At 40.4% G+C, this 13920-nt stretch overlaps 1 protein-coding gene across 1 annotated transcript in view; it reads right to left on the bottom strand.

Moving 5' to 3' along the window:
• GDA (guanine deaminase) overlaps positions 1 to 13920 on the bottom strand; it is an 80841-nt gene that overhangs the window by 35419 nt on the left and 31502 nt on the right. Inside the window, exons 2-3 of the mRNA XM_042913656.1 lie at positions 10412 to 10500; positions 3570 to 3741 (exon numbers count right to left, since the gene is read on the bottom strand). Of these exons, the coding sequence (XP_042769590.1) occupies positions 3570 to 3741; positions 10412 to 10500 (261 nt within the window). The remainder of the gene's footprint in view (positions 1 to 3569; positions 3742 to 10411; positions 10501 to 13920) is intronic.

The raw sequence follows: 13920 nt of genomic DNA, 5'->3' as shown, positions 1-13920 counted from the left end.
GAAGAGGCCCTCTAAAATACAGCTGCTTTCCTTCTTCATTTGTTCTATATTTGGGCATCCCAGACTCCATTCTGCCCTGGTTCCTCATAAGCTTTCAAGGGGGCTCTTCCATTAGTGACGAGTTTGTATTTTTCCCATTTACAAGACTCTATCAAGAATAACATCAGACTGTGGCCTGTGTTTTCAGTCTTTCCTCAGCCTTCAGTTCTTGAGGCTAAGATTTTTGAGCTCAAAACAGACTCCAAACTTAGGATGACTACCAACTTCAAGGCTTGCAGCAATGGCCTCTTAACAGATTAGATGATTTGCATTTCCAGTGTGCTAAAATAGGGGGGAAGAGTGACCCGTTCCCTTTCTTTTCACCTTGTACTTTAATGATTTGATACCACTTTGGAATTGTTTGGATTCATTAGCTGAATCTTGGACAAACCCAAAGAGTAAGCATATTCTTTCTATTATCCACAATATTTGCAACTAGTTTATCGTGGTCCATTTACCAAGGATCTCACCTCCAATCCCTTGATTACAGGCTGTATAATATATAGATTACTGAACTCTTTCTAGTCTTTTTAGTTCATTCCAGTCCAATTTAAAACTGTAATCTCTCACCCAGGTTGCAGTGGTTAAAGGTAGAAAATCTAGGCTTGCTTTACTGGGATTTTTTTTCCGTATAATCTCAGAAGAGGCTTGCTAATATATACTTTAAATCATTTGCGGATTGGAGCGCCTGGGTGGCTCAGTCAGTTGAGCATCCAATTTCAGCTCAGGTCACGATCTCATGGTTTATGAGTTCAAGCAAGCTCTGCGTTGGGCTCTCTGCTGAGCCTGCTTCAGATTCTGTGTCTCCCTCTTTCTGCCCCTCCACCGCTTGGGCTCTGTCTCTCTCTCTCCCTCAAAAATAAAATAAACGTTAAAAAATTTTTTTTAAATTATTTGCAGATGAAATGAAATGAAATTTGCACCACTGTCATCTATGGTGCAAAACTCTGGGGTCTGGATTGCCCATTTGTTGATGTATAGATCTAGGTTTTCTGTGGGAGAAAATAACACAAACAAACAAAAATGGCTTCCCTCTAATTGTAAGTACTGCCTTAGCATCCCTTTGCACTGCCATGGGCAGTCTTCAGCCTAGGGACAGGTTCTACTTAACACATCTCAACTTGAACAGATTTCAATCATACCATCAGCTCATCCAACTGTTAAAGTGTGTGGGCCTGCTTGCTCCCAATCAGAAACATAGGACATATGCAATGCAAATATTTGTCAAGAATAAAATCTATTTGGGGTGCCTGGGTGGCTCAGTTGGTTAAGCGGCTGACTTCAGCTCAGGTCACGATCTCACAGTTCGTGAGTTCGAGCCCCGAGTCGGGCTCTGTGCTGACAGCTCAGAGCCTGGAGCCTGTTTCAGATTCTGTGTCTCCCTCTCTCTGACCCTCCCCCATTCATGCTCTGTCTCTCTCTGTCTCAAAAATAAATAAACGTGAAAAAAAAATTTAAAAAAAAAATAAAAAAAGAATAAAATCTATTTTGAAGTCACTGACATCAAATACTTAACTCTCTGATATAAGAAATAATATTTATAGAATACTGTCTGAAGGATATATGGTTCTAGATACTCTGTCTAAAACATAAAACACAGATGTGTCTGGTTTTTTATACTATAGCACCTTAATAATATATATTTTGACAACATAGCATGTATTTATATTAAAGATTATTGGAATTAATTTTTAAGGAAATCAGTATAAGGAATAGACATGCTTTACCTTAAGCAATGTTTTATTTTTTATCCTATACACTGTGTAAATTACATAACTGATTCCCCTCTCTGGATCAGCTGTTAGAAACTTAAAGCATTCAGCTTCAAGTGAAGTTATTGAACTGAGTTAACTCATTCAGCTTTAAGTTAAATTCATTGTGATAAATTCTAAAGAATGCGTGGATCCCCCTCCCCCACCCCTGGCCATGGCATACATTTAACTCTCGGTTTTATTTTGTTTTTTTTTTCTCCCTCTTTTTCCTTTGCCATGCTCTTGTGACTCATTTGCTTCCATTGTACATTATGTTATTTTAAGATATCTCAAACCCTTTCTAGAACAATGGGAAGTATAAATAAAATTTGAGGATAAAAAGGTTTGGTGTGGTTAACATGATTCATTAACACAATGCAATGGCAACTTCATGCACAGTGTTAGTCCTTCTCAGTTTTTCTGGTGTCATGTGGATGCTAGCTGAATATATAAGACCCACAATTACACTGAATTTATAATTAAGCAAGTCAAGTGTATAAAGGATAGCACTTGCTTTTACTCCTCAAGGCTTGAATGACGCAAGACCAAGGAAAATGGCAAAATGGCTGGGTAACCGCATAACGCTTATAATATTGTCGCCATCACATAGTCGTCACTTTAGAAGAAAAACCATCGACGGGTCCAACAAAAATGCAGGAATGTTCAGGCTAAGTGTGTTGAATGATAAGAGGTAGTGGTCAGATAAGATGGGATCTGAAGAAGGTATTCTCAACTGCAGAAGCTGTTTCTGGCTGCTGAGCGAATTTGGCATAGGGCTGGAATAAGAAGAAGGGAACTGACTTCTTTGAAAGAGTGGAAGGAAGGACATTTTCAGAGCCTCCAATATATGGCGGGTATACACCACAGGCGCTGCTCGATGACTGAACTAGCTCCATAGTTCCCTCTAGTGGTGTTAATGCTCATCACGTTCCCACATGCCCTGCTATGGGGGGGCACCCGATTTCTCCCAATTTGGAAGCTACTAAAATAATCTGATATTCTTCTAACTGTAATTTGAAATTTTAATTTTAAACTTCCTTGGGTATTTAAAGCAAACATATAGAGTGTTTACCATGTGTCAGGCACTATCCTAAGAACCTCATGATACTAACTTATCATAACAATCCTATGAAATAGTTACTATCACTATCTCTATTTTACAGATGGGGAAAATGAGTCACGGAACTTTCCAAAGGTTACACAGCTATTCCATATGGTCCCCAGAACAGCACTGTGGATTGGCAGGAGTAAGGGAACACACATATGCATTAAACTCAAATTTAGTAATGCAAAAACACAAGAAGTAACAGAGTAAAGAGAGGCTACCCAATCAGGGATTTGGGAATTTGGGGTTCAAGTTGTCTCTCTGCTAGGGGTTAGCTTATGTAGATGAGGTGGTCACCAACTCCTTGGGCTGTAAAAAACCTTAAAAAGTCTCAACAGTCCATGCTAGCCTTAACTGCTAATTTTATAATTAAAATTTGCCCCCAAGACGGGGCACCTGGATGGCTCAGCCGGTTGAGCATCCGACTTTGGCTCAGGTCATGATCTCACGGTTCGTGAATTCAAGCCCTGCGTTGGACTCTGTGCTGACAGCTCGGAGCCTGGAGCCTACTTTGAAATCTGTGTCTCCCTCTCTGCCCCTCCGCCATTTGCTTTCTCTCTCTCTCTCTCTCTCCCAAAAATGAATACACGTTAAAAAACATTTGCCCCCCAAAATGGACCCTTCTACAGGTGATTCAGTCATAACACACCACTACTCACAAGCAAGATACTTACGACAACTCTGGTATATATTTCTTCAGCAAAATCGAGGTTCTGGAATTTGTGTTCTACAGGAAACGTGTACTTGGTCAGCCAGTCCAAAAGTGGCAGGTCTACATTACTCCCAGCAAAAGAATACTGAGCGGCATGGATGTGCGTATCAACCAGCCCAGGCATGAAAAACTCACTGGAAATTAATACGAGAGGAAAAGAACTTTAATACCATCTTCAGTCATTTTCCATATCTTTAAATCACATCTTCTGTCAACAATGATTTAATTGTCCACCCCACACAGGTTTAGAGCTGATGCAACCAGAGGGCTGTAAATTCCCCTGTTATCTAGAGATCAAGAAACAACAGTAAGGCTCTGCTGGGAGAGACACAGCTCCTCTGTTAAAACGGCTGGTGTGAGGTTAACCAAAGATGACAAAGGGGAAAAAGCACAGCACGGAGTAGAAGCAAAGCAGCCGTGGACCAAGACACCTCACAACTTTGTTCTCACGACTGGAAGGGTATCGACGGCGAGCAAAGATGAGAAAGAAGGTCTTGAAAACATCTAGAGCCCTGCAAAGCAATTACTCCCAAGTCACTAAGGATGACTGATGATGACACACACACAGTGGCCACAATTTTAGACCCAGTGGTCACCTGACCTTGGCTGACTGAAAGAAATCTAGTCTTTTCCCATGTGATGTAGGGGCTGAGTTCTGAAATAGAAGCAGCAATGCACACTGAGGCTGGTTAGGGGCAGGCAATCTTAGGAGACGAGACTATCAACCCTTCTCCAGGTGCTGCTGATCTTTCCTGCTGTTACCTTGGCCCTCCAACTGATTTTCATGTCTACTGATTCTTATAACAGAAACTTCTGAGAGATGTTTTTTTAAAGAGTTTTCAGAGGCATTCCCCACAAAATCGAGACAAACCAAAACTAACGGCTTTTCTAAAGAATGAATCCAGTTCACTGGTGTCTATTAAGTGTCTAAACATATCCCAACAGATATTTGTTAGAAGACAGTATGCACCACCACCCTGAGAAAATACTAATTACATTTTAATGTACATAAAGAACTCGAGCTCAAAATTTGACATAACAAAGAATTCCTTATTCTACCAATTCAAATGTATACCACCTAGGTGGAAGACAAAACCAGGGCCGCCCATAAAATGCTTTAGTTTCAGGGGCGCCTGGGTGGCTCAGTGGGTTAAGCATGTGACTTCAGCTCAGGTCATGATCTTGCAGTTCGTGGGCTCAAGCCCCACATCAGGTTCTGTGCTGACAGCTCAGAGCCTCGAGCATGCTTCCGATTCTGGGTCTCCCTCTCTCTCTGCCCCTTCCCTGCTCACGCTCTGTGTCTCTGTCTCTTTCAAAAATAAATAAACATTTTTTAAACGCCTCATTTTTAGAGCAGTGGGAACTAGGAATGGGTAGCGCTACTGCTGACAGTGGTAGCAGCAGGGAATTTTCTTGACAAGGTGCATGTACTGGGCACTGGGCACCGCACCTACATGCATTATCCTACTTGTGGGAGGCGGCTGATTATAGGGATTCGATATATACATTCTTGACTCAGCCTGCTTGATTTTGAATGCAGACCCCGCCATAAATCAGCAGTGGGATAATCGATGTGTTTTGTGACTCAGTTTCCCCTTATGTAAAAGGGAGACAGCAGTAGCACCATAGGGTTGACGTGAGGATTGTTAGCATGTGCTAAAACGGCGCCTAGATAATAAAAAACATTCAAAAAGAAAAAAAAAGCAGTAGTTGTTATGATGATGTAATGCTCACAGCAAACTTACGAAGTAGTGTTGTTATCTTCATTTACACAAGAGAAAACTGAAGCTCGGGAAATGTGAGTAGCTTGGAAAAAAATGCGATCATTCAACTAGTCCAGGAAGTTTGGTCTGCAGACTCACTACTCTTGGTCACCACCCTCCGTATGACTGAACTGTTAATGCACTCTGGCAATGGAGAGCAGTGACCAGCTAGCATGGCAAGAAGGCAGCAGGAAGCGAGTCTACAATGTGCGGCATGAAGAGAGGGAGGATGAACTAGGGATTCCTCTCAGGTCTGAGTCACTGACCTCTCAGGATAACCCAGTCCTTGGGACCTTTACTGTCTCCACTACCACACAGTGAAATGGTGGTATGATTTCTTTATGTAGTTGAATTGTTCTATCAAATAATATTTCCCAAGTATGTGATACGTTAAAAAAAAAACAACTCTCCTAAGCCTTCTGGAAAGTCCAAAAAGAAATAAGACATCTTGTCTCCAAGAAGATTATAACCTGGTTGAGCAGATTAGGGGTGAGTGAGGATATCTGTGTGTGTGATGTATTGGGGGGGGGGTGTTGTGAGAGAGCTAGAGAGAAAAAGAGAAGTAAATCTGGTCATAATATAAAAGATCTTAGTGAGCAATTTCACTCCTAGTGATTTACCCAAGTGAAATAAAACATATGCTTACAAAATCAAAAACAGGGTACAAAAATATTTATAGCAGCATTATGTATACTAGCCTCAAATTGGAAACAATCCAAATATCACAGGAAAACAGATAAACAAACTGCTGTATATTGACACAATGGAATACTATTTGGCAATGAAAAAGAAAGAACTACTGATATAAACAATAATATGGATGCATCTCAAAACATTATGATGGATGGAAGAATCCAGACACAAGACGTCTTGGTTTATTCCATCCATACGACATTCAAAAACAAGCAGAAGTGATGTATGTGATAGAAAAAAAATTAAACAGTGGATGAGGGGGTGGAGAGTGACTGGAAACGACACAAAGGAACTTTCTAGGCTGATAGGAATGTTTTATATCTTTCTTGGTGTGTTGGTTACATATGTAGATATGCTTATCAAAATTTATCAATTCACATCCCTAAGATCTATGCACTTTACTACATAAAAAATGTTTCAAAAACAACAACAGTCAAAAAAAAGTGTCTTTAAAAAGAGTCTTGAAGAGTCAATTAAGTGAATTAATTGGTATTGGTTATTCTGGGGTGCCTGGGTGGCTCAGTTGGTTAAGCATCTGACTCTTGATTTCAGCTCAGGTCATGATCTCACAGTTCGTGAGTTAGAGCCCCACATCAGGCTCTGCACTAACAGTGCAGAACCTTCTTGGGATTCTCTCTCTCCCCTCTCTCTCTGACTCTACCCCACTTACTCTCTCTCTTTCTGAGAATAAATAAAATTAAAAACATTTTGTATTAGTTATTCTGTACCCAAGAGAGAGGGGATTGAAATGGTATTTGTTACATTTTTTTCCTTCTCTTTTGCAGAACTGTGACATATTGAACCACAGGTTTAGGACAGAAATCTGGTGGTGCCAGGCATGTGTTGGGAGATTCCTTTCATCTCCCAACCGTCACATTTCTAAATAAAGATTATGGTGATAGGAACAAAAGGAAAAGATGAATACAAAAGAAAAACCTTGACATTTTATCAGGTCTGGGAAGCAAAGGAGAGGAATGAGTTCAAGAGAGAGTTTTTGAGCATGCGATGCTGAACATATGATACAAAGGGCAGAGAATGTAGGAGGAAACTCCACATTGAGGGAGGGGCGATGTTACGAAGCCTAGGGTCCAAGTGTAACCTCCAAAGCATCAGAAACGTGGGTTAAGAGGTCACAGAAGATGTACAGATGGGATTCACGTTGGAGAGTCTGCCCTGAGCTGCTAACCCTAGAAGTTGGTGGTGCCAGAGACTTCTGTGGAAAAAGAACAAAACTGAATCTTGAGCAGCAGCATCCACTTAAGGAGTAAGAATGAGGAAGAGAAGGCCATGCTCCTTCTGTGCAGATTTGTCAGGAGGACAAAGGGAGACCCAGGAAAGAGGTATGAAGGGCACCAATGAAAGGAAAGGACTTCAGGACAGGGAATAGTGTTAAAACTGCAAGGGCGAGTGATTTCAGGAAAGACTGAGTGCTCTCATTTCGATGCAGTGGTTGGGGGAGACACCCAACTTCACATGGCTTCAGTCCCTCCTTATATCTAGAATGGTTTAGTTACTGTCCTAGGTGCTGAAAAGACACACAGGAACATGGAAGATGACTGTTAGAGAAAGTACTGGGCGGAGGGAGAGCTCTCTTTAAAAATATTTGGTAGTGAAAGAACGGTAGTGTAGGAGGAGAGGGAAAGTCACGTTTTGTTGAGCACGTTTTTAAGAAAGCAGAGACGAAAGAAGCAAAAGAGATAATTTAGGGTACAACAAATTCAGAGGCGACAGAAGAGCAGGGATTTACTGCATCCTACATGTGACTTTCATCCAGAAGAGCTAACGATTCTTTTGGGGAAACAGGAAGCATTTTCTACTAATGTTTATTAGTAGAAATATTGACATGAGCAATATTCACATATTGCTTATATATGTATCGTGTATGTATCACAGGTATTGGTGCATGTGTGAGTGTGGACTGTGAGAGCTGCTCATGAGATCAGAGGTCACTGAGCCCAACTAATCATTTTACAGAGAGAGCAAAAGGAAACTTGGGCACAACACGCTTGTTTTCAGACATGCATCTTGTTAGTGGTGGCCTGGTCAGGATTAGAACTCGGTTCTCCATGAAGACCTCACTTGCAGCTAAATCATAACTAATGAAAGTCAAGCTGCAGACACAGCAGAGATGAGGCTTACAGGTGGAAACAGAAAAAGGTGAAACAGCTCTCCTTCCTTCTGCTTTTCAGCTTTCCTCTTTCCAATTTTACTATCTTAATTCCCTTAGAAAAGCTCGGTGTCTCCCCCCTCCCCAGATAAAAACCAATCGACTTCATCTTCCAAACCTGTGGTGCTGGCCAGCCTGTATTAGACTCTGAGGACAAAAAACAAAGTTTGCCCCGATATACACTTGCCAGAACATCCACCCATGTTCTAACCAAGTGGAAAACGTTAATAAAAGCTCCACAGTCAAAACACATGACTGTCTAGAAGGGTCTGAGTTGCCCAATCTGTTTGTACATCATTGTCAACCTTCATTAACCTGCCCTGCAGGGGGTGTGATGGTCCCATGGGCCTGGGGAGCCCAGGCCATTTGAAAATGACTGTTTCTTGCACAACAACACAGGCATATAAAACTATCAACAACATTCTGTCTTCATTTAAAATTTTGGTATTTTGTTCATCATGGATTCTTTGCATTAATTTTGATTTTTCAAAATACTGCACCAAACTATTACTTATCTTGATTACTGACTTTTTTTTTTTGCCCTCCCCACCACCCTTAAATTCCTTGCCCAAGGTGAACACCTCACTTGCCTCACCCTAATCCTGGCCCTGCCAATTTCTCTATGGTCCCATAGCCACAATCTGATCCACTTCTAGGAAAGCACCACTCAGAGTGTTCCAGTTAGTATTTGCATTTAAAAAATCCACATCGTGCTGAGGTAGACCTGTAGGCACAGGAAGTCTGATAAACACACTGTCAGAGACATCATCTTCTGTGTCATTTAAATTGCGACTTAAAGAAATTCAACTGCACGTATCTCGTGTGTTTGATATAAGAATTACTTTGTATTTTGGGGCACCTGGGTGGCTCAGTCAGTTAAGCATCTGACTCTTGGTTTCAGCTCAGGTGATGATTTCACAGTTGGTGGAATTAAGCCCTGCCTTGGGCTCTGCGCTGACAGCAAGGAGCCTGCTTAGGATTCTCGCTCTCCCTCTCCCTCTGCCCCTCCCCTGCTAGCTCTCTCTCTCTCTCTCTCTCTCAAAATAAATAAACACTTTAAAAATAGAATTACCTTGCATTTTAAAGATTATTTTTCTGGGGTGCCTGGGTGGCTCAGTCAGTTGAGTGCCAGACTTTGGCTCAGGTCATGATGGCACAGTTTGTGAGTTCAAGCCCACATCAGGCTCACTGCTGTCAGCAAATAGCCTGCTTTGGATCCTCTGTTCCCCTCTCTCTCTCTGCCCTTCCCTTTCTCATGCCCTTCCTCATGCTCTCTCTCAAAAATAAACATTTAAAAATAAATAAATAAATAAATAAATAAATAAATAAATAAATAAATATTCTTTTTCTCCAAAGACTTCAGTCTTCCACCAAAGTTTACATTTTGTCTTACCTTACCACTTCTCTGTGTGTGGTGCTTATAGGTCCACCGGAATCTACATTTGTTTGATGGACTTACCTCCAAAAGCAGCCTCATAAAGAGGGACAAAAGAATATAAAAGGCCACAGAAGTATTTGCCCTTCCCCTCACCCTCCCACTGCTGAACCACTTGCTTATGGCCTCCCGACTTCCCTCTCTCCCTCTTGTGCACTCCCACAGTTTCTGACCCCATATCCCAAAGGCACACAGGCAGGAATCTTAATGTCAGTCATTCCTCAACATATATTCTCAAGAAAATCTAGAAAGAGGAAACAGGCAATAACACAGAAGTGGCTGGAATTAGGTCTTCCCTAACCGTGCTGTCAGTTACTGATCCCCAAACCTCCATCCCCTTCCTCCTGGTGGTTTATCTCGCTTCCTCTTTATTTCCTTCACAAAAGGTATCACAACCTATCGCTGGTGTGCTTCTGTGTCTGTGCACCCGCTTCATCTCTGAGAGCCCCGTGGGCTGTAAACCCCGCGAGGGCAAAGACTTTATAGACCATTTTCTGCTCCAGATCCTAGTTCTTGCACACAGTTAGCTCAACAAAGGGTTGCTAAAGGAATGAATTAATGATGGCAGACTCCTGTTCTCAAAGTTTCCACCCTACAGCTCCCTGTTCTCTAGTCCCCTCTCAACTCACCCCAGAGGGAAAAAAAAACAAAACAAAGCCTCTCTGTCTCCAGGCAGGTGTCTAATCGTCTGAGACTAGTTGACATCACTAGTTGACAGCAAAGGGAAGAAGTTGGCTATGACTTACTGGTTGCTCAGTTCTCTTACTTCGCACGGCCGGAAGCACCATTCTTTGGCCAGCTTTTCCTGTTGAGATGCTTCTTCTAAAAACACTATCTTTAAAAGAAAGAAAGAAAAGAATCACAAATTAATAAGTCATTGGCATTTGTTGTTGTTAAATGTCTAAATCTTTTAAAAAGAGACTAAACTGTAGCTGAATTGATTTTTAAAGGTGTTCCATACCAAATGGGATAGCGTTCAGAGACAAAAAGACAGGGTTTTGCCTCTGCTTGTCCAAGGAAGTAAGGAAGTTTTTCCTTTTCTGCCTTTCTGTAGGCATAAGTAAGACTTCAAAATTCTAATTTGAAGATATAGGGTATTAAAAATCGTTCATCGATATCTATTTCTCCCCCACCCCAGAATGATTGAAGGAAACAATTGTTTATAGAAAGTGTACCTCACTGCAGGTGAATAAAAGATTTTTGTTAGGCTTTTATAGGAAACCCGCATCTAGAGTAGGGTAGTAGTGTATCATGCGGAAGGTTATTGACACAATATGATTGCACATAATAATTGCCCAGTAATCGAATCTCAGCATGACTTATGTTGATGCTCTGGTGCTGGACATCGACCATAAAAAGGGAGGTCTGCTATATTTTTCTAGTACTGTGGATGAGATGTTAATAGAGTGATCTCTCACGCAGGCTTGGGAGCCCTAGGCAACTGCTGGGGAAGCTTGGATGGGCCTCTTCCTCTCTCTTTGTCTGGTTTCCCCATCACAAACTGGGGGTAACATCAGAGCATACTTCACAGGGCTACTGTAGAAAGTAAATATCATAATTTTGGAAAAGAAATTAGCACATCTCTAGAACATAATAAATGCTAGACACTTTATATCTATTGCTGATTTTTTTTAAATACAGTGTTATTGTCTTCTCTATAAAAATGGATTGCAAAGCAAGAAAAAACAAGGAACAATGGAATATATATATACAGGAAATATATATATATATAAATATATACATATATATATATATATATACAGGAAATATCCTGCATTTCATTTATAAATGTACTATTGTGAGAATACATGTTTTGTGGAACATAAAATACTGAAAAAACACTGGTAGATAAAATGTATCTAATTAATTAGAAGCAAGGCAATATAGTGTGGGAAAAATAGTTTGTGGAACTGAAAGTAAAGTAAAATATATGTTGATTTCTCTATTCATTGATGATATGCTTTTTAAAAAATTGGGATTTTTGTCAGAAGAGGAAAATAAAAATGTAATTCCTACAAATAAGAAAAAGTAATTTGATGAGTCTAAAAAACATATTTGAATTCATAAGTAGATCAAAACAGATCCATAATTAACTTAAAACACACAAAAACAGTATTTATCTATATAACTCAGAGCTGACTCACCATTAAAGACATAAATACATACATACATACAAAAACTATACAAAGCACTATATTCACACATTTGAATATATATTTCAAATAAACGTGTGTTTTTTTAACATTTATTTATTTTGAGAGGGAGAGAGAGCGCATGGGGAAGGGGCAGAGAGAGAGGGAGAGAAGGAATCCCAAGCAGGCTCCGTGCTTTCAGTGGAGAACCAGACGCAGGGCTCAATCTCACGAACCCGTGAGATCATGACCTGAGCTGAAATAAAGAGTTGAAAGCTTAACCGACTGACTCACCCAGACACCCCTGAAAGAAATCGTTTTTGAAAATATGAACAATCAAAATTTATTCTGGGAAACTGAAGGAACTAGTAACTCTAGAAGAAACTGAGGACGTTTTTCTAACCCATTAGGGAAGCTCACGGTTCAGAACCATGATACCTGTCACAAACACAAGTTTCTCCCTCCTAATAATTGGGGCTCTACCCTGAGGACACGATTGTCTCTGTGTTTCTCATGCATCCCGGTCAGGCAATGAGTTTGGTTTCTTCCATACCAACCATGGCCATCTGTAAACCATTTTTCCTTCAGCTCCTTGTAAACTAAATTCCTTTAAGACTCACCCCTTCCAGCTTTCAAGAGCACCTTTCCTCTCTTTGTTGTTCTCCTTTACCAACCTTTCTCTCATTGTCTACATTTGTCAATGCCTGCCTCACATTCTTTCTCTCCACTCCGAGCCCTGCCTTCATTCCTTAAAAAATCATCATGGATCCTTTCGACACCATGACCACCTATTTCCACGAACCCATCTTCAGTGATTTGTTCATAAACAAGTGAACAAATGAAGCTCATGAACTTCACATCGTGGTTACACCTTAGACATGTTCATGACCCATAACTGTTCCACCTCCAAAACTCCTGAGTCATACATCTGACAAAAATTACCTCTCTTTCCTGTTTACCATTTCGACTCCTCCAACCTGTCTTCCACTTGAATTTCCCTTTATCTTCTCCTCTCTACTTTTCCCCAGTCCATCAGTGCTCTTCTTCCACACTGTCCTTGTCTAGCTTAGATTCTACCACCTATTATTTCATATTTCTTACGTCTTAGTCAATACATACCAGGTAGAAGTTTAGCCTTAGCTGAATCCAACTCTCCCCTTCTCTGGGCCGCAGCACATGACATGGTTGATGGAATATCCATAATCTTCAAGGTCCAAAGTGTTCCTACCAACTCCTATCAACTCCTGGCACCCTAAGACATTTCTCTAGCACCGTGGTCTTTACTTTTAGTAAAACTTACAGAAAACGTAATTGCATATCCACCAACAGATCATTAAAAGTGCTTTTTCAGTGATATATTAATAGTAATTGTTATCAAATAACTCAGAAGGAATTGAAAAAATTGAGAGATACTGCTATAACAAAGCCCCTCCCAATCCCACCCACTTGATTCATGTGAAAATATTTCTCAGCACTTATATGCATAAAAATGGAAAATAAGGGGCCCCCTGGGTGGCTCAGTTGATTAAGCATCTGAATCTTGATTTCAGCTCAGGTCATGATCTCATGATTTGCAGGATCAGGCTCTGCACTGATGGCTCGACCCTGCTTGGGATTCTCGCTTTCTCCCCCTCTCTCTGCCCCTCTTCAGCCCGTGCGCTCTCTCTCTCTCTCTCTCTCTCTCTCTCTCTCACTTTCTCTCTCTCAAAATAAATAAATATTTTTTAAAAAGGAAAATAAAAAAAAATTGATGCTACTCCTATTTCATTCGACCAACAAGTTAACACTCATCCAGAGATATATTATCTAGTTGGGGGGAAAAATAGCTTTTTTATTTTACATCTAACAAATTATCTTATGGTCCCAGGGAATTTTAAATACCTTTATGCACAAAAATCTAACTGCAGTGGTTGATCAATAAAAGACTTTCAAATGTAAAATTATATTGCATTAGCATAGACTCTGTAAGGAAAGTAGAATAGAGTTAGTAATTCAAGAAGAAAAGGGGACTATACAGCATTTCAGATCATTAAGAAGAAGTGAGCTCATGATTTTTTTTAAAAAGTAGATTAAGATAGATATCAAATCACTGTATTTTTATTCTGTTAGATACATTTTAAAAG

This window comes from Panthera leo, chromosome D4 (genome assembly GCF_018350215.1).
Source record: "Panthera leo isolate Ple1 chromosome D4, P.leo_Ple1_pat1.1, whole genome shotgun sequence".
Classification (NCBI taxonomy): domain Eukaryota; kingdom Metazoa; phylum Chordata; class Mammalia; order Carnivora; family Felidae; genus Panthera; species Panthera leo.
This window is presented reverse-complemented; position numbering and strand designations above follow the sequence as displayed.